Genomic DNA, 23289 nt, shown 5'->3' with positions numbered 1-23289 from the left:
GTTTACGTTCTGACAGACAATTTTATATTTATTTTATTTGCCTTGTGTCGTGTGTGTGTGTGAACATCTGGACATATTACAATGACTCTAAGAGATAGAATTACAAATTTTGTACATAATTCTTTTTATCAATCCGATGCATTTAATTGGCAAATTTTACTTACACAAAATAAAAATCTGCATCTCTTCCAAATTTTCAAATATTTCTCGTATAATTTAATCAGTATGGTGATATTTAGTAGTGATTATCTCTGATTGACCTTAAATGCAACTTTATTGTGCCTTGTATTGTTACATATTTCTTTGACTCATTTTTGTTCGTTTGCTTGTTTTCTTGAATCAGGTTGATGCATATACATTTTGTTATAAACCAATGAGGCGTTTGTAAATGGTTATAAATCAAAGTCTCGAATAAGATTTACCCCAAAAATGTTCAGATTCTTGAAACCACTATAATATATCCATCTATCCATCCATTTTCTGAACCGCTTTATCCTCACAAGGGTCATGGGGCATTCTGGAGCCTATCCCAGGTATCTTCAGGCAGTAGGCGGGGGGACACCCTGAACCGGTTGCCAGTCACTTGCAGGGCACACAGAGACGAACAACCATCCGTGCTCACACTCACACCTAAGGACAACTTAGAGTGTTCATTCAGCCTGCCATGCATGTTTTTGGAATGTGGGAGGAAACTGGAGTACCCGGAGAAAACCCACACAGGCACAGGGAGAACATGCAAACTCCACACACAAAGGCTGGAGCTGCAATCGAACCCTGCACCTCTGCACTGTGAGGCGGACGTGCTAACCAGTCGACCACCATCTGCCCCCATCTGTGCAATGTTTAGTAAAATAAACATGTGTGTAGATGTTGATTTTGTTGTCCATCCTAGCTCTAACAAAGTGGACTATCTGGTTCAGATGCTAAAAAGTGGTCTTGCTGAAGACTGAGCATTGCAAAAACCAAACAGGAAAAATATTCACACCCTTATTGAAGCAGTCATGAATGTAATGATCCCATAAATACTTTTTAAACTTGAAATGCTCCATTAGATCTTCATGAAACATTCTGGAAGGGATCCCAGGATAGTGTAGTAAATTGTTGCAGCCATAACATTCCAAGTTAATGATTACTTACTAAAAACAAAAAGATTTATCCGGTTGAACATTAACTACCTTGTCTTTGTAGTGTGCTCAACTATACATAGGTTTAACAAGATTTGCAAATCATTGTATTCTGTTTTATGTATGTTCATTGCAACGTCTAACTTCATTGGAATTGGGTTTGTATAATGACAGTCACATATCGAGATTTTCAAAGGGATTTTATTCTGGTAAATCAGATTTAAACACATGAATAAAAACAACTACCGAAAAACAAATAAGAAAAGGGGTGGACTAGTTAGCACCACCACCTCCCACATTGCATGCATGTTAAGTTACTTGCAGATTCGAAAGTGTCTTTAGGTATAAGTGTGAATGGTTGCAATTGGCTAGCAACCAGTCCAGGGTGGACCCAGTGTCTTGCCCAAAGTCAGCTGGGATAGGTTCAGCATCCCCGCTACCCTCATGAGGTAACAGGTACAGAATATTGAGGAAAGGATGGATAATAATTCAAAGAAGAAACATAACTCTTGAATTATAATAATTTAGCTTTAAAAAGTGCTGGTTCGCTGGGCTGTACTTTGTGTTTCCACCTCATGAATCTTGTCGACCCTTTCTCATTCCAAATTTCCACAAAAGGCACAGTGCAGTACTGTCGACACTCTACATGTGTTCTGGATGGCTTTGAAGGCAGGCGATGAACTTTTTCACATCTTTGCCTTCAAAGCAGATCTCGTATATGGATGTAAAGAGTGGAAACCTAAAGCAGGAAGAGAATAATTCGTTAAAATGAACAACTTTTGAACTATTCAGTATTTGCCAGGGAGGCCAGGGAACTCACTTGTTGACCATGTCCTTCTTCTGTAGGATTTTGTATATCTCAGCTGAGGTTTGTGGACCCTGCAGTTTTTGTCCATTGAGCATTTCAGCCTCCAGCTCTGCGATGGACTAATGAAGAAGAAATGTTTTTAATACGATGTGTAATGAATGCTGTATGTTCCTTCCTTGTATTGGTTTGTCTCTTTATGTGGTGTTTTGTTTCAATATCATTTTAAACATACATTTTTAGGAGTGCTTTTATGTTCATGTAGTGTGAATTTGTAAATGATTGCATAAATTCAGTGTTTATTGTAAGCTTGTCAACTCAAATAAAACAATGGCATGCATGAGCAATATTCCAACAGTTTTTGTAGCGTTTCTTGTGTATTCGTCAGCAAGCTGGAGTTGAGGTGTTGCGGACAGTCACCTTGGAAGTTTTGACAAAAGCCTCTGCAACTTTGCGGTTTCGTCCCCCATAGCAGGTAGTGATGAGGTCAGCCACGCCGCAGCTCTCCAAGAATGTGTCGGAACTCACTTGGCCCCTGCAGAACAATTTGGCAAAGGCAACCATCTCCATCAAACCCAGCCTGATCACCGCAGCCTTGGTGTTGTCCCCGAATCCGAGGCCGTCGCAAAATCCAGCCCCGACTGCCACTATATTCTGTGGACACAAAATCATTTGCTCCTCTTGTGGCCTTGTGAATGGATTTCACGATAAGCACGTATTTACCTTCAGGGCTCCACACAGCTCCACTGTGTCACTCTCCTGCACCACAGTGATGCGAAAGTTGGGAGTCTGAAGCAGCTCTTTGAAGAGAAGTCCATTTGCCTCATTTGTTGAACCTATATATTTGAAAACAGCAGAGAAAACAGTAACTCAAGTAACAACAGTCACACGCAAGAGACAGGAAGAAGTGATCCACTAAAAATACTGAAAATAGTGTCACACCAATGGTGGTTTCACAGAACTTCTCTTCTGCCACCTCTCTTGCAATGTTGGCCCCCATCAGGACGCTGACCTCAATTTCCAGTTCCTTTCTGATGATGTCCGATATGAGCTGCAATCCGCCTGGACCCTCGTCGATGCCCTAAAGCCAGTTACAGTACATACCAGAGTCAAGCAACTCTTATTTGATTTTGCTATCAGAAAATGAAAAGAGGATCTCACTTTGATGAGTGAAATGCCGATGGCCCCGTCTTCAACGTGAGACTTTATTTTGTCACAAAGTGAGCGGATGAATTGGTGCGGGGTGACGAAAATGAGCAACTTTGCTCTTTTCACAGCCTCCGCGACATCTGGAATAGCCACCTGTACAAAATGATTGTGACAAACTGAGATCATACTATACTGATATGATCTTTTACAGTGTTAAAAAGATCTTCAGATAACGAGAAAGTATTTTCAGATGAACCAATAGCTAAAAAAAATTAGACTTGCTTGCAGTACAGAAGACAACAAAACTAAATAATGTTCTAACACCGCTTTTAATTATGTCAACATGACATTTATGCCAAAGAAATATTCAATAGAACTAAAGCTGAATATAAAGAAGGACATTTTGCAACATCATTTTCTAATTAATCAATTAATCCAAATAGACAATTACCACGTTCTTTGGCAGCTTGTGGCCAGGCAAATATTTGACATTTTCATGCTCCGTGTTAATAATCTCGGTCAGCTTCTTCCCATCGATCACTTCTTCATAAACCCACATGTTCACCACTGGGTCGAACCGGTTTGACGATCTGACATTGACCCCAACGATTTTAGCAATCGAAGAGCCCCTTTAAAACAAAACAACAACATCAACAACAAAAAGTGAATTCATGTGAGGCATTAAACAAAGAGAGTAAAAATTCATACGGGTGTGGATCAACAGTAAGATGTTAAAACAATGCAGGCAATCAGGCATTACATACACAACTGACTTTCTATACAAAATCAAAACGCCCCAAAACAAAGCCTAAAGGACAATGAGCCTTAACCTGAATGTATGAACAAATACAGCCTTTTAATGTTACCAAATATGTTAAACTTAAGACATGAGCGTTGTTGTCAGTCTTAAAACACCATCAATACAGTAGTTTTCGGACGCCAATATTCTCAAAGTGTGGTACGCGTGCTCCCTCTTGTGGTACCTATGCGGAGGACGACGGGGGACAATAGGAGGCAAGGGGTGGAGCCTTCTTGTGTCTTCTTGTTTTCTTTCTTTTTTAATGCAATACAATATATTTGTTACATTCAGTTCAATGATTTTAACTAGTAAACGTAGTCAAAGTACCATAGTACAGTATATATTTTTTTGAGTGTTTAATTTGAAAAATTAATTAAGGTTCATTTTTAATTGAACCTTAACATACAATACACCTTAAGTGAATCGTGAGTCCAGGTTTTGATTTCCCTAAAACTGTGTTTAAACAGTAATATTCAAACGGTGCTGAAACTACAGTGGATTACAATAATATTAAATACATCTTTGGGGATACAATTTCAGCCTTGTCTGTGAGTATTTTAATGTTGGTCGATCAATAATGGCGATACGGAATTGGAAAAGGGATCAAGGGGTAGACATGATTTTAAAAATTTGACCACTGTTCCTGAAAAGCTATAAACGGACTATAAGTGTATTCTAATCGTTTTGCGTTGTTCTTCTCTAATGTGATAGATCATACAAAACAAAGTTTCCAAGAAAGAAGGGAAAAAATCGGAAGACCAGTATGTCAATTCACGCACAGATTGCGCGAAACAGTCATGAAACACCGTTGTGAGAGACACATCTTAAAAACGGAATCAATTTGTACCAGTTTCCCGATCCCAAGATGCAGACTTTTGTCCCGGGCATTTCGATACTGGTCGCCCTTTTCTCTGAACTCTGCGCCGTGCTTGATCTTCCGCGTTTATTGACTTCCTCATACGCCCCATGATTGCACTCGATATCAGGTATCCTGAACACACTTTTTTTTCCCCAGAAAGAACACATTTTAAGAGTGTTTAATCCGTTTCTGTAATTACAGATGTTATCTTACGATAGCAACTCATTACCTGTACTGTATACTTTTTCTTCACGGTCGCGTATACAGGTAATAGCAATGCAGTTCAAGAAATGATTAGTTTTATTTACATACATACATACATGATATTGAATAATATTGTACACATTTAATTATATTCTGCTGAATAATATAATTGCTTATAGAAAAGTATAATATACAGTGTATTATTTTCTTCTGACGTCATAACGAAAATGTTGCTTGTGGAAATTTCCTGATACTGTACTGTATAGTAGAGGTATAGCGATATATTTATTTATTTATTTATTTGTTTGTTTGTTTATTTACATTTACGAGCCAAGGTTCATCCTTTAACTGACAAACATGAGTATTAGGTAATTTTGTTATTAATAGACACTGGAATGGTTTTACTGGCGTCACGTCACAGTTGCAGTGTTACTACTGTACCGTACTAGTTAAAGAGGAAACATCAAATAATTTCCTTCCCAACGTCTTTTAGGTGTGGATTGGAATTCTATTTGCAAATACTATTTGAAAAGTCACGTTTTCATAAATATATATTTAAAAAAATGCATTTGATACAAAAAAATGTATGTTGCGAATCCCACAATGACGAGCACGTGATGTGTTTCCGGTGGAGCTACCAGGAAGGCTGTCCAGCTACTTTAGCTGGATATGTTTCATCAGATTTTATGCACTACTGTATAGTGAATAGGGAAATGGCTTTATGGAGGTTGTGTGGTCAACACGACATGGATCTTGAACGCCGTTCTTCATTTTAAAGAAACCTCGTTTCTTTTTTTACGTTGTCTTGTTTTGACGAGTTAGTTTAAGGCCAGCAGACTGCGGCTAGGCTAAGCTAAAGGCGGTGGTGTTGTCAGTGACTATGCAAGGGGAAACCTCGGCAATACGAATTACGGAAAACGACGGAAAATTGGATGTATTCCCCCAGAACAGGACTCCAAGCTCGGGTAGAGCGAGTGCCAAGAGCTGGCAGTATAGGTGAGGGTTTTTTTAACACGATGACGCTATAAAGCTAGTTACTGAATCCAATCGTGTTATGTGTTTATTAGAGAGGACATACAGGTGTGATGGAAAGAACGCCATTCGATTTCAGAGTTGTTTCGGTCGTTGCATTTGTTCTCAGTTACTCGACTTTTGGCAAGACACATCCACGAGACAGTTTATGCATCACTTTTGTGTGTTTAAGGCTGTGCGCTCCCTCCCATTGATTGTTATTTATGCTTGTCTCCCCTTTGCATGCTAACATTGGATGCCAGTGACCACATGGAAAATATCGATGGCTACTTGATGAAGTACACCAACTTGGTGACAGGTTGGCAGTACAGGTGAGGTGCTATATTTAAATGCAGAACCATTCAAACGTGATGCCTTTTCACTGCTGTTTATGGAGTTGGATACCTTATCCTGTTGTTTCCAGGTTCTTTGTCCTAAACAATGAAGCGGGTTTGTTGGAGTACTTTGTTAATGAGCAGTCCCGGCCTCAGAAGCCCCGTGGCATGCTCCCCCTGGCTGGTGCGGTCATCTCCCCAAGTGATGAGGACTCACATACATTCACTGTTAATGCCATCAGTGGAGAGCAGTACAAGCTCAGGGGTTTGTTTGAACACATTGTTTCCTGATTCTTTGCTCTCATTCAATTTTGTTTTCTTGCGCCTGGTACTCACAGGCCTTAATTTTCTTGTCCCCGTCCATTATATTCATAAAATTTTGACATTGTTTACTGATGCATGCCGTTGGAGCAGGGATCAATGTTGATTAGGACAGTGTTATAGTGACCCTGACCATGTTTTATTATTTATTTTTATGCATGTGTCATTCTCAGCCACCGATGCCAAAGAGAGGCAACACTGGGTGAGCAGACTGCAAATCTGCACACAGCATCACACTGAGGCCATGGGGAAGGTAAAACTCACTTTGAAACAAGTGGGACATATAATTTAACTTTCTTCAATTAAACTTTGTGTCACTTTGCTTAGAGTAATCCTCCACCCAAGTCACGCAGCTACTCCATGGTGTCTCAAGGCAGCAGCAGCTCACCCATGTCTTTGCGCCGACCGAGCCAAAACCCCACCTCCTTATTCAATTGGCAAATACACAAGGGCTCATCACTGTATTCCAGCAAGCGTTCCCTACTGCCAGATCATCTAATGGAAGCCAGAGAAGTAAATAATTAAGCACTCAACACTGATTGACCTATATCTGTATTAATGCCCATCTATTTCCAGCATTAAGTAATTTTACAAACGAAGGCAATGGAATAAGATGTCAAAAATATTTTGCTGTACTTTATTGAAATTTTTGTCCCCAATAACCAGACCCTCCCTCCTCTAGATGATGAGCCAGGCTCAAGGCCAACACAGAGACCTAATCCAGGGCATAGAGGGTCTACCAGCAGCTCCTGGACTTTCCGCTTTAGACCAGGACCTGCTCATGCTCAAGGCTACCTCCATGGCTACCATGACCTGCCTCAATGAGTGCTTACATATCCTGAACCTGCAGCAGGTGGCCAGACAGACAGGTTTGATGGGAGGTGTGCGGCTTGTTTCCTTTCCCTATACTAAAATGGTGATGAAGGGGAAACAAAATTTGTGCTAATGAGTAGTTCTACATGTCAAATCATAGATGTGCTTATACAGAACAACACGTCTCTATCCAATCCAGACAAACAGTGGAATAATTTTGCATTATTTATAGGGAGAGTACCTATTATTGCCACCTGTGTCAACAGTAATATGACCTTAGGTAGCTACAATATACATGCAATGCTGTTGTGACACCTAGCAGTTTTAGTAAGCATTTCAAAGTAGTGTTTGTAGCACATGTGCAGTTTATAGAATCATGTTCAACTTCAACATTCACATGTTTTCAAAATAATTTGAAACACGAAAACAGACAGCTAACGTCCCACTTTTCTGAAGCAGATCTTATTACTTGATGCATATTTCATCAGGCAGCCCCAATCGCAACAGCCAATCAGAATAAGTTGCCCAGCAACACACAAGGTGAATTTGAATGGAATCGGCCCGCCCCGAAACTTGCATAAAAAGATACCACGCCGACAGTCCTGAGCCAATCAGAGGATGACGATGTTTCCTGTTGGTGCGGCAAGCAGTGTCTGACTGAAGGCTCTAGTTGCACTCTGCTGAGCTTGAACTAAACCGTTTGCCCAGCACAAGTTACACTTGTGCCACAAGTTGCAGGCTACCTGTAGGGGTACGTGTGTTTGTGCACGCAGCTGTGAGTGTCAGGGGGCCTTGGGAGGGAGCCTGGGGGGCATTAATATAATGAGTACCTCTGAACCTGCTGCTCTGCACTCCCCGCGCATGGTAGGATCCACCATTGAGTGGCTGGAGCCCAAGCCTGACATCCTGAAGAATGGCAGCAGTTCCTTGGGTAGCTTCACAACAGGAGAGGGCCTCCTAGAGGAGGGATGTCTGGAGCTCAGCAGCCCGGAGTCCTGCAGCTTCTCTGGGGTAAGACAACAGGAGCCACGCAGTCCTTCCAAAAGTGGGCTAGGGTTGTACCCACATGTTAATTCATTATTGTCTTGGTATTTCAGGAGCAAGAAGACATTGCTGCTGAGGATGAGATAGTGGACTCTTTCACAGACAAAGAAGAGGACCTGTGTGCGGTGGAGGAGGAGCGCAGCGTCATCCTACACCTGCTCTCGCAGCTGAAGCTAGGCATGGACCTCACGCGGGTAGGTTGAGTTCCATGTGCTAACATATGACAATAAACAAATTGTGACATGCTGACTTAAGCTCAGCAGCATGTCTTGCCTGCTGTGTGCTGTGGAGTTCACCTGATTATTTTCACTGCTAACAGGCTATGTGTAAACTGTACATCTTCCTGTTTGCAAGTTTTGAGCCACCAGGATCAGTTTTTTTTCCTCAAGGGTTTTCTGATTCAAGATTAGGTTGGATCACAGATAGTTGGTTAAAAGAAAAAAAACAAAAAAAACAAAATGGAACAAAAAATACCTCTCTAAATCAGATTTGCAGAAAGAAATATGTTTATGCAGCGTCAGAAGTAGGCATGGGCGGCTTACAAGTTCCAAGGTATTTCATCCATTTATCCATCTATTTTCTACCCCTGATCTGGGGTTGAGTCGCAGGGGCAACAGATTTAGCAGGGAAGCACCGACTTCCCACTCCCCTGGTACTTGTTCCCGCTCTTCTCCGGGCATCCTGAGGCATTCCCAGGCCTGCTGGGAGACATGGCCTGGGCGATCCCCGGTGCCTCCTGCCGGTGGGACATGCCCGAAACACCTCACCAGGGAGGTGTCCAGGAGGCATCCTAATCAGATGCCCAAGCCACCTCATCTGACTCCTCTCGACTTGTAGGAAAAGCGGCTTGACTCTGAGCCCCTCCCGGGTGACCGGGCTTCTCACCTTTTCTCCCAAGGAAGGAAGAGACACGCTGCGGAGAAAAAACTAATTTCGGCCGCTTGTATCCGGGATCTCGTTTTTTCAGTCACAACCCATAGCTCGTGACCATAGTTGAGGGTTGCACCGTTGTTTGACCGGTAAATTGAGCACTTCGCCTTTTAGCTCAGCTTCTTCACCACAACAGACCGATACAAAATCCACATCACAGCAGACGGTGCACCGATCCGCAAGATACTTCAGCTCCTGCACTTGGGCCAAGAGCTCACAAGTTGCGTTGTGCAACACATATAAATGAATGAATCATGCCGACTGTCCTGCAGGTTGTTCTGCCCACCTTTATCCTGGAGAAGCGTTCTTTATTGGAGATGTATGCAGACTTCATGTCGCACCCAGAACTCTTCGTGGCTATCACAGACGGCAGCACCCCGGAGGAGCGCATGGTTCGATTTGTGGAGTACTACCTCACCTCTTTCCACGAGGGCCGCAAGGGTGCCATTGCCAAGAAACCCTACAATCCCATCATTGGCGAGACCTTCCACTGCTCCTGGAAAGTCCCCAAGACACCACAGTCCTCCTCTGCTGAGCCCCCACAAGAAAGCCCTGACCCAGCTGCCTCTCAAGATTCCTACCAAGTGCGCTTTGTGGCGGAGCAAGTATCCCATCACCCTCCTGTGTCTGGGTTCTATGCAGAATGCCAGGAGAGGCGCATGTGTGTAAATACCCATGTCTGGACTAAGAGTAAATTCATGGGCATGTCCATTGGAGTCTCCATGATTGGGGAAGGTTAGCAGCTCCTTTTTTTTTTTTTTTTTTTTTTTCACATTAAGAAAGGTTGTCTGGAAATGTTCAATTTTGATAACTTGATGATTTTTGTCAGGATGCCTGACTTTGCTGGAACATGATGAAGAATACACCTTCACGTTGCCATGCGCCTACGCACGCTCCATTCTCACTGTCCCCTGGGTGGAACTGGGGGGCAAAGTTAACATAACTTGCACCAAGACAGGCTACGCTGCAGTCATTACGTTCCAGACAAAACCGTTTTATGGCGGCAAATTGCACAAGTAAGGACTTTGTTTCACTTTGAAGTGCAGGACAAGAGCATGACACTAAATGACATTGTTTTCCCAAATGTAGAGTAACAGCAGAGGTGAAACACAATGCAACCAATGTGGTCGTGTGCCGCATTCAGGGTGAGTGGAATGGCACTTTGGAATTTGCTTATACCAGTGGCGAGACCAGGGTGGTCGACATCACCAAACTGCCTGTAACAAGAAAGTGGGTTTTTTTTTTTTTTTTTTTTTTTTTGTCTCACATTAAGAAAGGTTGTCTGGAAATGTTCAATTTTGATAACTTGATGATTTTTGTCAGGATGCCTGACTTTGCTGGAACATGATGAAGAATACACCTTCACGTTGCCATGCGCCTACGCACGCTCCATTCTCACTGTCCCCTGGGTGGAACTGGGGGGCAAAGTTAACATAACTTGCACCAAGACAGGCTACGCTGCAGTCATTACGTTCCAGACAAAACCGTTTTATGGCGGCAAATTGCACAAGTAAGGACTTTGTTTCACTTTGAAGTGCAGGACAAGAGCATGACACTAAATGACATTGTTTTCCCAAATGTAGAGTAACAGCAGAGGTGAAACACAATGCAACCAATGTGGTCGTGTGCCGCATTCAGGGTGAGTGGAATGGCACTTTGGAATTTGCTTATACCAGTGGCGAGACCAGGGTGGTCGACATCACCAAACTGCCTGTAACAAGAAAGTGGGTCCGGCCGATCGAGAAGCAAGGACCAACTGAATCCAGGTCAGTACACAGAGACTTGGTCATGCGTCAGAAAAAAAAAAATCCCAATGTTTTTATGTAATTATTCACTCATCCCCCAAATATGTAAAATGTTTCTTTACAAGGTATATGTTTATGACACTTTATCAAGCTATGTAGAAATTGGGAAATGTACTTACTGTACGTTGAATATATTTGCATGCGTTTTAGACGTTTGTGGCAGCATGTCACGGAGGCCTTACGACAGAAAGACATCGACAAAGCCACCGAGCACAAGAGGATTCTGGAGGAGAGACAGCGCTCAGAGGAGAGGCACCGGGCTGAGACAGAAACTTCTTGGAGGACCCGATACTTTGACAGGGAGGTAAGGCACCAAAACTCAACGTGGAACCTTTTACTACCTCTCTTGCAAACAGAGGATCGTGTGTTCAAGCTAGATTTCTTTCCACCAGGGTGATGGATGGATTTATCACAAGTTACTCTCCAAAAGCTCTGCTGTCAAATCCTAGTTTCATCTCTGCTGTTGTCGATTTGCCTGTGCAATGAGGGCAAGATTACCTGCACTCACAAACAGATGGGCAGATAATATTCACAAAGCCTCCAAGCTTTTGTTCTGATCATATATCCACAGTATACACCAACCAACCAGGACATTCTGTATGACCACTTGCGCACGATAATGCTATCCAATGTCTTTACAATGACAGTGATGCTCAGTTAAGTTCAGATAAGTGTTGATTTAACAATATTTTCATTATTGTGATGAGAACGGTACTGCTTCATCGTAAGAACTGTGGCTAATATTTTAGTTCAAGTAATTACACGAGAGGGTGGAGCTCTTGTATTGGATATAATTATATTCTTTCAGTGTATATACTGTAATCTGTCAATAAAACATTGTACAGTTATTCTATAGCCTTAAATAATCACATGGATGAGGAGTGACACTGTAGCCAGATTATGATGGATTAAGAGTATGCATTGATTCTGATGGAATGCCCACCCCCATTATTTTATTTCATTTGTTGTGTTGCAGTGGATGAAAGAACTTGATGTAAATGCATGCTGCGACTCTTGCATCTGCATTACAGACTTTATACAACATAAAGGTTTTTAACCAATTGTTCTTGTTTTGTAAAGGAATAAATACAATTTTCTTGAAACGCACTCTCGCACTTATTGCAAAATACAGTCGGCCGGGACACACTTAGCCTTATGCGAACAAAGACACTAAATGCATGTTTATAATGGTCAAGCGTGTGCGTGTGTGTGCATACACACACACGCACACGGATAGCTCAACAATTTTGACATTTTAAAATTAATATGGTTGTCCCTGATGTGTTTTTTAAAAATGTTATGCATATTTTTAAATACCTGAAATGTAAGCTATTTAGTAGTGTGGCGGACTCTCGAGCCTAAAAATGTGTTCTTTTTTTTTTCCACAAGGGGACGCTGTCTTCACATTTAGTGCTCCACCGGTTTGAGGAAAGAGCATTTACGTGGTCGGTTTCAACACCAAACAAGCCAATAGCAGTGCAAGTTTCAGATAAAGAAAGGCAGAGTGTCTGTATATGCATAAAGTTAACCACCATTCGCTCAATTATTTACTTTATGTTCAAGGTGAATATTATGAATACTTTTCATTTGTTTCCCATTTGTTCTTGGTCAATTTTGACCCCAGCCGAGAATGTCCTCATGATTTTACCTGTTAAATTATGGACACCAGTGCTATTCAGAATATTTAACATCCTGTCTGACAATAATGATATAATTCATGTCTTGGAATAATTTATATTGGATGAATTCTAATTTTCAAAGTCGCCACTGAGATAATCCGTCTGTTGGTGCATACAACTATTTAGATGAATTTTATTTTTAAAAAGCACCAATTCAGTGCTATGCAATATTTTGTAACTAATTAGTATTACTACTACTCTAAATAATATATTTTCATGCCTCAACTGTAATTAGCTGCAGCTCTGGAAGCAGGAGCGTCTCCAGTAGTGGAGGCAGAGAAACATGCGTCAACGTCTGAACGTTCACATCTTCTTTGCAATGCAAAATAATATACCTGTATTGAGTTGTCCAAACTGTACTTTCTTTAGTACATTTCATATTTAGTTGCTTTATTAACTATATATCTGATTAGAATTCACAGTGGCTTATCACATCTGTGTCTCCATTTATGTATGAGTGCTACATCCAAAGCTCTTCCCTCAGCCCTCCAAAGTTGTTTTCTTTTCGTCACACGTGGGCCGCCCCCAAGCCAGACCGCATGGCTTACGTCTTTAGATTTACAGCGCCCTGTGAAGGAGTGTGAAACCTCACACGACGCATTGTAGATAAGTCGTCACAGTTCCTGCGGGCAACCACTTTTGAACCCTTAAACTGTTTTGGTCAGATAGAACAGGGGTCCCCAACCTTTTTTGCCCCACGGACCGGTTTATGTCAGACAATATTTTCAGGGACCGGCATTTAAGGTGTGGCGGAAATAATACAACAAAATAATATGGTATGAGCTGCATGAAAACTGTGGTGTTTTCGAAATATAATAATAAACACAAGGAGCGTCTAATCTGGCCGCAACACTCCAATCGCTATGGCAATGTTTAATGCCTTCAAAATACGATACAACGCAAATTCAAAGTGCATGAAAATGACCACTCACCACAGCACCGAGCTTGATTTTCTGCAACCAGACGGTCCCATCTCGGGGTAATAGGAGAGACAATGACACCGCAAGTGTGTGGTTTATGTCCAGTCTACTTCGTAATTTTGTTTTCGTCGCCGTTGCTGCATAATCCCCCCCGCCTCACACAGGTAGGATGTCGGAAATAGCAAAAGTGCTATTGTGGCGATCTCAGAGTATTCAGACATAACTTTAATCCAGTTGTCTCGAACGTACTTTTAAGGCCGCCGTCATTTGCGATCTCCAGCAGTTTTTTTACTCATTTTGCGAGCTCCGGTGTTTGTTTTTAGCCTAATTGGTCGCGTTACGGAGAAGCGTGGCTTGACGTGTGTCAAGCTGGACACAGACGGATGTAACGGAGAATCCGGTAAGTTTTCAAAATAAAACATCTTTCGTATTCCGAAATAAATAAAACGGAATTAAGGCAAGTTCTTTCTGTGCGGCCCGGTACCAAATGCCCGGCGGACCGGTACCGGTCCGCGGACCGGCGGTTGGGGACCCCTGAGATAGAAGATCCACTATATGAACATAAAAAACCCCCATGTAATCAGTGAAACCATCATTAAGACATTTTGGACAAATAGAAGCTTCTACTGTGGATATAATGCAAACATGTACAAGGATATCCTTTCAAACTGTTGCAGAATGCTTTCCAAGAAGAATAGCAGCTGCTATGATCAAGTCTATTTACCGGAATTTCTCAAGTACAATATTTGTTTTTTTTTTTTTTTTTCTTTCCCCCTGAACATTACATTTACAATTGATGGTGCGTACTATACGTACAAGGAAAACGCAAAAAACAATGCCTCACATTGTGTAGATGTATACTGTTACCTAGAGTTTGCAAAAAATGTGTACTTTGATTCCAATATGTCTTATGTTGTGAATTGAAATGTAAAAAAGTAATCCAAGAAATGCTCTTTTCCGATTTATCTGATATATTTCACCTACTTTTCCATCACAACATTGTCTCCAATTGGCTACCTTTAAACATTTCGCTGGGGAAACTTCCCCCTTCTTGCATTGCTACTCCGCGTCACCACAGAAACTAACTACTTTTTTGCTCTTTGCCTTCACTGGTATTGTGCTGTGGTGGCATAAACCCCCAAAATAAAAAGGAACAATATGAAATGAAGAAAAAACACACAAATAGGTCCATGACAGGAAATCATTGACCATAACTCAATTGAAATAAGGTGGCATGTGGTAAAGATTTGGCAGGATGCCCAGTCTCATTCAATGCTTAAAAAGCCTTCGTTAAAAAAACAAAAAAAAAACAAAAAAAAAAACCCTTCCATGCAGATGAAGCACCGAAACGGCATCCTTGATTTATTGCCGTGCTGCATCTCCAGTAAAGTAAATCTTCCCATCTTAATCTTTTTCTTTGAAAGCGGCTGACATCAGCACAAAATCCTTTCCCTCAGAAGGCACATTGCTGTTGCCTTTAAGCCAGAACACGGGATGAAAAAAAAAAATCAATATAATGGCCATGTGTAGATCCATGAATCCAACCGTCCATCCATTTCTATACTTAGCATGTTCAGTTGGGAAAAATGCAAATTACACCCTGAACTGGTCACCAACCAGTCACAGGGCACATGGAGAAAGACAACCATTAATTCTTCCTTTCACATCGTCACTGAGTGGAGACTAAACCCAAGGTGCCTGCACCGAAGTCAGGCGGATGAACCACTATGCCATTCGTGAATCGCATTTGTCGATGTTAGTCAAAAAAAGAGGCTATGATAGTTCCTCGAGCTGAAGCTCATCTTGGAAGATGGCAGACTTTGGCCTCAATCGATGAAAACAACAATGGCTCTACTTTGTACATGATGGCATGATGGCACCACAATGTTTTGGGAATCCCCCACGTAGGACCCCTTACTAGCTGATGCTGGATAGTCGGGAGGGGACGCTGAGTGATGGATGATATTGGTCCATATCAACAACACAACCGGAAACCCCCAGCAGACACCGCAATAACACGTTGGGATTCGGGACTCTCCAAAATGGGCCCCTCCTTGCACACCTATTGTCATGCGCGTCACCAAAAAAAACCCCCAAAAAAAGCAAACTTATCATTCAGGTTTGCAAGAGCAAAAATCGAGACAAGAAAAAAAAAAGCATGCTTGTCATCCTTTTTTTGGGGGGCAAGGGGGATCATTGTGCTTCTTACATGTGTGGGTATGATTCCAATAAGGAAACCACTCCAAACTGTATTGCATTGTTTCATTTCGCTATATGTGCCATGGATCACTTTGCACTTTCAAATGCTTTTGGCGATTGAACAGCAACCATCAAAACTGACCCAATTGGTTTCAAAGAGAAGTTCCCCGAAGCCAAAGTGATGAGTTGTTTCTCATTCTAACATCAGGTCGCAAGTGTGAGAGGGGACAAATGCAGAGGGCAGCTTCTGATTTTGCTGGAGGGAGGATTTGTGTTTCTTGACCAGATGAACCCGTGCGTGCGTTTAGAGCAAGCAGACCTGATCTGGAAGACAGCTAAAACATTGTCCCATTATTTACGGCACAAATTGAATGTTTCTGCTTTCTGTCGGCAATGTAGTTATGTAAAAAAAAAAATGTTGGAAACCACATAAGAAAAGCTTGTTATGAAAAAGAACAAGTTAGAAGAAAATCCAAAGTGGAAACACCACGGTCAGTATTGTTGTTGGTCTCCCACAGTATTAAACTACATTCCAGTCAATGTCATACAACCTTTATTATGCGATTAGCTGATGACATTTCGTTGGAATTGAATGCCGACCGTAGCTCATGACTGCGCGCTTGCACCGGCTAAGCTCAGACACAGAGCATATTTTTGTTGTTGTTGCAAAGATGACCTTTTGACTGCCACTAAGTCTCATATTGTATCTTTCCCAGTGTCCTTCACTGACTTAATATTGTCACAATGCAGTGAGCTTCGGGGGCAAGAATGCAACAAGAGAATGGAATCACGGTCACAGTGACTGTGTCGATGATTGAGTGGAATGTGCCAAAGATGGGCTCAAGTGGACCGTTTGTTCGCCGCGGTTGCGCAAGCCAGGCAGTGGGCAGCTGAGAGCGAGCTGCCTCTGTCATCCAGTAACAACTAACAAACATGCAATTTGTTTTGAAGTTAATGTGCATCCTTGGAGAAGTTGAAAGACACCAAATATAACATCTGGGATGAGATTCATTGCACACCCTTGTGGTTGTGACGGGTGGATGGCAAAGAAGAATGCAGGACCCTGCAGAGAAGCCAATGAAAAGCAAAGCTCCGGTGGCTCCCGGCCGGCGTGAAGAGATCTACTTGGCAGTAAAGCTCGGAGTCATGTGCGTCCATTTAAATGAGAAGGCAATGCAGGACAAACACGCTTAGACCGCCAAGCCAACACGCTTGAGGAATGCAACAGCGGCAGCCATGTGAGTCAGGAAAACAGCTCAGCAGCTCCCAGACTGTGTAAACACATGGCACTCCCCAAAAGGAAAGCTCATATCACAAAGAAAAACACATTGTCCCCCAGTCAAGGAATTCCAAGCATAGTAGGCCTAATGCTTTTGTGTGTTTGTTTCCCAAAAAAAAGCTCACGCTGGCAAACGTGCGCTGAATCTGTCACTCTGCGGTGTACCTCGACCACGCTGGAGTTCATCAACACAGAGTTGTCAACAGCTGCTGGTGATGTCATGTGGAAGTTCTCCTCACTCTTCTCCCGCCCCAACCCGCCCTCCTGGTGTGTATTTACAAGTCTCATTGGGTGTTGCTGCAGACAACCCCACAGACCTGCAACGCTTCCTGGAGAATTTGCAGCAGCTTGTTTTCAGTTGCCATCAAAGGGAATTCCACCTCATCGCTCTGTCTTTCGAACCCAAACACTACTGAGGGCAAGGGAGTTCCAGAGATGCAGGCATCCAACCAGCCCGCCGGCGCAGAGTAAGTTTGCATTCCAGCTAGTTTGCATTCCGGCTTTCTGTGAGTAGAAACATGTTTCATGCTTTCTAAGTATGTGTCATACATCCTTTTGGTTTAAGTTTGAATGAATGTCTTAACAAATAACGCCTGGCGTCAACATCCTATCCTTTTTTTTTTTTTTTTAAAGTTAAGCATTGAAATAAGAAATGCCTGTTCTGGCCTGCTGTCCAACTATCTAGTTGCGTTTCTTCAACTAATGCCCATTCCAGTTCTCAACGCTCCATCTCTGCGCTATGGCCTTGGTAGTTTTTTAAAGTCACATTCCCCACTCGGACCAAAGCTCTTCCTGACTGATCCAGTGAGAGGCATGCTGTGCTGTTGTTTCTCCAGCTCTCAACAGACATCTGCTAGAATCATGTTCACTTCAAGTTTTCTCCACTTGATGCCCTCATGCCAACCAGAAGCTGTAGGGAAAAGTCCCTCTTCATCCCGTCTGGACCCTGGCAGTATATGTTCGAACTTGAAGCAGGATCATAGTCGTGTTGCTCGGCTGAGTTTTCAATTGCTCCTTCTCCTCTCAAAGTCTCAACTTAATCTGTTTGCTCCTGACTGAACAGCATGTACTTAACATGTTCTTGGTAGCAGATCTTTGTTTCTTTGAGGGATATTTGCTCAGGAAATTGGTTCAGTCAATCATCTTAGTCGGGCCTCTGGGCGCTGATTAAGTACATCGTGGGTTGTATTTGAGGAGCTTTAGCCATAAACTAATATTGAGATATTGATGATGTAATCCAAACAGAGTTGACAGAGAGAGAGTTGAGCTTATTGGTTTGATGAAGGAGCACAATGATGAGTCTTGGTGCTGGTGATTCAAAGGTGTATCTATAAAGGTCTATCCAGTATCTTTGCTTTCAAGTAGAATATGTATTTTTTATTTTTAGTATTATTTTTTTTTTCAGGTGTTCGGCAGTCAGGCACGTTTCTTCGTGTTTGTTCGTTATACTAACTGTACCATCTTGGTCAAATAATATCTCACCCATGTCACCCGGCGTGGTTAATTTATTACCCGTGACTTTGTGCGCAATCATCATCTCTAGTATATTTTCTGGTTTATCTATAATCACACCCGCATCTCCTTGTTTGTTCATTATCACACCTTTGAGTCTGCTTGGTTCTTACAGTTTCAAAGTTGCTGAGTCGTTGCTGCACCTCTGACTACAAAGTCTATTGTTACTTTTCCAAATGAAGTAACAATACAGTATAACGACTGTGTGCAAATGTTTGACTTTGATGGTTGACACACCCAGACATTAATAGTCATGAAAATTTTTTGGAAGCACTTGTCATTATGCAAAGAAGGTGTTTTAATCTCTCAACCTTGTACTGCAAGTCTGGGAAGCGGGATCATGAAAGACATGTGAGTGCCACTAGAAATGAGTCAGCTCATCGACCTCAGCAGTTTTAGTACAGTGAGGCCCACTTTTCACTCACACTTCTTACATACTAAAATGTAATTAAAGTTTCCTCTGTGCAGAGGCGTGCTACAAGCGCTTTATTGGTAAAATGCAGAGCCAACATCCAGCATAACCAATGGGTTGCTCACAGAAAATAAAATGTTTTTTTAAAAAAATCATGAAAACACAATTTTTTTTTAAGCTTTAATTTATTGGAGGCCCCGATAAATCCAAGTCAGATCCAGCAAGCTCAGTCGGGTCGGCCAGCAGAGGGACCCGAAACATCCGATCAGCGTGGACCATCTGTGCTGCTGCAGATGGGATCCCTCTCTCTCCACATTAAACCCTATGTCACCCACTCAATGAATGGAAAGTAATAGCCTAACCCCCATGCATCATTTCTGGGTCCCCTCCCACATAACCCCCCACCTCCCACCCCATGTAGATGGCAAAGATGTCCAATGGATTATCGCTGCAGTCATTCACATTTCACGGTGTGGGATAAAACAGTCAGGATACTTGGGCTGACCTGTCACTGGCACAATTAATCCTGTTCTGAAATTGGATGACCCTACGATTCAATTCCTGGCATAGCTGTCTTTTCTTTCACCAATAATTATTTGGCCTCTTCGTCAAGAACTTTTCAAAGTGGTGTGAAGATGTAAGTGCTAGCTCTGGGACCCCCCTCAACACTCTGGCTTGGCTTCCCCCATGCAGATGGTCATTTTAACATGTGATCTGTTTGTGTGAACCAAACTAAAGCCCAGTACAAGCAAACAGCTATCCAAACATGAATGTCATTGGTGGTTGTGAGCCATTTGATTCGTGTTTAAACATGAAAAGCATCGTCATGTTCAGATCAAATCCACTTTTGTGGCCCTGACAGAAGGTGCAATTCGCGACAATCGACTGTTATCATAAAGAAAATGATCCCAACAAAAAGCGCGAAAATGAATAGCTTACAGAAGGACAGTATCCGAGGCATGCCAATCCATATTCATGGCCTCATTGCAATTTATCCACAAGGCTCACGGTTTGTTTCAGAGAAGCAAGCGCTCCATGGTCCTAAGTGTTCTCATTAAGCTGTTATCCCTTCACATTATCCTCGCGGTTTTGTTGAAGCTGTCTGGGGCTCCCCCCTTGTTCCTGCAGCAGATGTTTAGAAAAAAAGAAAAAAGAGAGACCCCTCTACCAACCTTTAACACGCGCACACGCACTGACACACAAACTACCGCCCATCATCCTGGTATCTAATTAGGCTTCCAGCACAAAGACTCCCAGATGTCAGTGTCCTCCTGGCCTCCTTTGATTGCCTCCTTTCCACACCGCCGACTGGCTGGATGGCCGGCTGGGGGCTGCGCACGCTGTAGGCGTCGACACGTGTCACTCTGTGGAGGTCAGCGCCAGACCGCTTTAACATACCAATAATTGCTTTAGGTGTAAATCACAGGAAATCAGGAGGGAGGGAGGACAGTCCCGAATAACGCAATAAAAAACTGCAGAACTCTCCCTTTGAGAGAGAGAGAGAGAGAGAGAGAGAGAGAGAGAGAGATTCTATTTTTATTGAAACTGGAATTCCCTCCAAGTTCTGTGTCTCTAAACTAGTTGCACATTCCAAATCCAACAGGCAAGTCGAGCGGAGGCAAATCACTGTTTGGTTTGTTCAACAAAGGATGTAATATTATTAGTTTTCTTTTTATCAGCTCCCTTATCTGATCGAACACATTAATGTGTTTACTTATCACTTCCGATTAGTCCGCAACCTCCTCCCAGCCACTTCCAGTGCCATGATGAAAAAGGCGCCATTCTCTCGGCGTCAGGTCAGCGCAATCAGGTGCAGTGCTGACACCATTTGATCTCAATTTCCCATGACACCGCTGCCCCCAACACCACGACAACTCACACACACACACACACACACACACGCGCGAGCGCACGCACACATCCACTTTCTCTGCACTAAGTGAAGCTGCAGGCTGTTTCATTTACATGAAATCTAAGCTTTAAACATGTACTGTAATTATGCTACAATGTGTAGTTAGTCTTGAAAGGCTGCACGTCTCACATCCTGTTCACTGATTAGTCGGCTTCCACAGACCGCCTGTGGACATTTAGAAATGGGGCAGCGGGTTTGAAAGCGCATCGTCGTGTACTGAGGCATCACGTCGATCATTTTGGATTTGGTGGTGTGACACAGAACAGGATGTGTCATGATGATGTGCGAGGATGTTTGACAAGTGCACTCACGCAGTGGAGGCCTCGCAGAGCACGTAGACGACGGTCCTCCCACACAGGGACACACTAATGACATGATCTGAAGCCTTTTTGGATGCTTCTAATCATGCCTATAATAATTTAATTACCAGGTATATTAGAATTTGCGAAGCAGATTTGAGGTCATATTGTTAAGGCCTTTGCCCTCGGGACATCCATCAGCTGACCTTTGACCCTTCCTTTGCCAGTGAGGAAGTGTGGTGACTCCTCTTTGGCCAGCAATGGCTGGGTCTCTTTGTACAGGAGTAGTGTGCATAAAGTGAAGTGTTTATCTTCGGCTGTGGCCTTAGCCAGGTCGAACTGGTTCCCAGCGCTGTTTGGAGAGGCCTAGAAAAACAAAGGGCTCAGGGTGGGTGGAAGGGGTGGGAAGATCTAGCTTTGCGAAGCCGGGGGAAAAAGGGAGGGAACTTGGACTCTGATCTTGTGTAGAAGGTGAAAACTTCAACAAGAGTGACGCTGCCGGACGCAAGGTGATGACTCTCTCTCCACCCCTTTCCCTCCCTGCAGAGCGTCCCAGGTGATTGAGACACTGCCGGACGGAGGAACCTTCAGCAGACATGTGGAGAGTAACAAGCAAGTAAAGGGATTTTCCCCGGGCCCACTGGTAAGAAATATGAAATTTCTCTTCTTGTGACTCGAACTTAAGGTTCAGGAGGCACTCAATCTGCATGCAAATATGTCTCATGCTTAGTCAGTCTCTGGGGAAAATATCATTTTTCCATGTGGGGAGTCAGAGCCAGCATGGCCTTCTCTGAAGCAGCATCAGAAGCACTGATTTACAACCTAAATTCTTATTTCTAATTTGCTCCATGAAATTGTATTCCAAATAGTTTATCATCTTGATGTCATAACATTTCTTTTGGCTGCACTGCTTTGAGTACGTAAACGGGGAGGTTAGATTTGCTTGTCCATTTAGATTTCAACCTCTGTGTGTTGTAACCATGTGTTGTAAACACTTCAATCTAAACCGTAAGGATCCTCAGAATCGGTAGTGCTCAGCCACATAATTCAAATTGGATTCGCGATTGGATCAGATTTCAGTTGGGTCCTCACAGCATCAGCATTTATTTGGCTTTCTAGCCGCGCTGGATGATGTACACAGATGCGTGCTGTAATATTTCATTTTCTTTTGTATGGTATTGATGATTTCTGTCATTGCAACATGATAGTGGTAGTATTAAAAGATGGATTTGGAGCCCGTGTACTAAAGGCGCAACACGTCACTTTACACAAGTATACGTAAATGCCTCTTCAGATTCATACGGGTTTAACGGACAGAAATGACTCCAGTGGAGTGTTCACCGCAGTTTTGTCACATGTCCTATTGCGCCAAGTCTTTCAATCATTCAATCCCTCGCATGGTATGACACCATGCACATATGCGCTAGGTTTGGTAAGCACAGCAGAGCCGTGGCCGGATGATTGACAGGCATTTATCAGGGGTGGAAACTTACTGTAGCCGGAGGTTAACTGAAGGTGAATCTTTTTGCAAGTGCCTCTTTGAAATGTCAAGTGCAGCCAAGCACTGTATTGTGTCACATATAACCCAACCCTCCTCCCAGCCCGAGCCATAGACACTCCCACGACTCACATGTGCATACGAGAGTCGTTGCTACGCAGGAAATATGAATCACCGTTTTGCGTCGTCGTGTCAGTGGAGGATACTGGAACACTGGATTTATTATTTCCTATCCCCTCGTCAATAAGCAGTAACATATTGCCTACAATGAGTTCACGCCAACCATCTACAATCCAAAATACAATGATGTGTGAATCCTCTTCGACCAATTTTCACTTGAATACACTACAAAGACAAAATATTTTATGTTCAAACTGGTG

General features: G+C 42.8%; 3 protein-coding genes and 1 long non-coding RNA gene across 5 annotated transcripts in view; 2 read left to right on the top strand and 2 right to left on the bottom strand.

Moving 5' to 3' along the window:
• Positions 1-245: 245 nt before the first annotated feature.
• LOC109528578 (uncharacterized) lies at positions 246-8186 on the bottom strand. The gene is made up of 3 exons (XR_002170700.1): positions 8176-8186; positions 4979-4983; positions 246-325 (listed from the first exon to the last, which is right to left on the bottom strand). It is a non-coding gene; the product is annotated as an uncharacterized LOC109528578 (long non-coding RNA).
• LOC109528569 (glycerol-3-phosphate dehydrogenase 1-like protein) lies at positions 1308-4837 on the bottom strand. Its single transcript, XM_019891359.1, has 8 exons — positions 4725-4837; positions 3530-3707; positions 3091-3231; positions 2872-3010; positions 2653-2765; positions 2350-2583; positions 1945-2051; positions 1308-1863 (listed from the first exon to the last, which is right to left on the bottom strand). The coding sequence occupies exons 1-8, from the start codon at positions 4763-4765 to the stop codon at positions 1767-1769; spliced, it is 1050 nt and encodes a 349-aa protein (XP_019746918.1). The 5' UTR covers positions 4766-4837; the 3' UTR covers positions 1308-1766.
• osbpl11 (oxysterol binding protein-like 11) lies at positions 5556-12302 on the top strand. Its single transcript, XM_019891368.1, has 13 exons — positions 5556-5936; positions 6215-6283; positions 6376-6551; positions 6781-6860; positions 6935-7120; positions 7290-7488; positions 8289-8431; positions 8518-8658; positions 9667-10129; positions 10224-10410; positions 10978-11160; positions 11350-11503; positions 11592-12302. The coding sequence occupies exons 1-13, from the start codon at positions 5821-5823 to the stop codon at positions 11646-11648; spliced, it is 2154 nt and encodes a 717-aa protein (XP_019746927.1). The 5' UTR covers positions 5556-5820; the 3' UTR covers positions 11649-12302.
• A 5297-nt stretch (positions 12303-17599) lies between these two features.
• LOC109528536 (nck-associated protein 5) overlaps positions 17600-23289 on the top strand; it is a 90912-nt gene continuing 85222 nt past the window's right edge. For both annotated transcript variants that reach the window (XM_019891265.1, XM_019891263.1), the window contains exons 1-2: positions 17600-17743; positions 21958-22054. In XM_019891265.1, the coding sequence (XP_019746824.1) occupies positions 17712-17743; positions 21958-22054 (129 nt within the window). In that variant the 5' untranslated portion in view covers positions 17600-17711. The remainder of the gene's footprint in view (positions 17744-21957; positions 22055-23289) is intronic.

This window comes from Hippocampus comes, unplaced genomic scaffold, assembly GCF_001891065.2.
Source record: "Hippocampus comes isolate QL1 unplaced genomic scaffold, H_comes_QL1_v1.1 scaffold174, whole genome shotgun sequence".
In the NCBI taxonomy this organism is placed as follows: domain Eukaryota; kingdom Metazoa; phylum Chordata; class Actinopteri; order Syngnathiformes; family Syngnathidae; genus Hippocampus; species Hippocampus comes.
Note: the sequence above shows the minus strand (reverse complement) of the source record. Positions and strands in the feature narration are given on the sequence as shown.

Bases quoted from the DNA above. Each gene is read 5' to 3' on its own strand.
- osbpl11 (XM_019891368.1), top strand. From the start codon at position 5,821: ATGCAAGGGGAAACCTCGGCAATACGAATTACGGAAAACGACGGAAAA. The intron at 6,552-6,780 runs GTTTGTTTGAAC...TGTCATTCTCAG, and splicing joins AGAGCAGTACAAGCTCAGGG to CCACCGATGCCAAAGAGAGG. The intron at 8,659-9,666 runs GTAGGTTGAGTT...ACTGTCCTGCAG, and splicing joins TAGGCATGGACCTCACGCGG to GTTGTTCTGCCCACCTTTAT.
- LOC109528569 (XM_019891359.1), bottom strand. From the start codon at position 4,765: ATGCCCGGGACAAAAGTCTGCATCTTGGGATCGGGAAACTG. The intron at 3,708-4,724 runs GTACAAATTGAT...TTTGTTTTAAAG, and splicing joins ATCTTGGGATCGGGAAACTG to GGGCTCTTCGATTGCTAAAA. The intron at 2,766-2,871 runs GTGTGACACTAT...TCAAATATATAG, and splicing joins GTTCTGTGAAACCACCATTG to GTTCAACAAATGAGGCAAAT.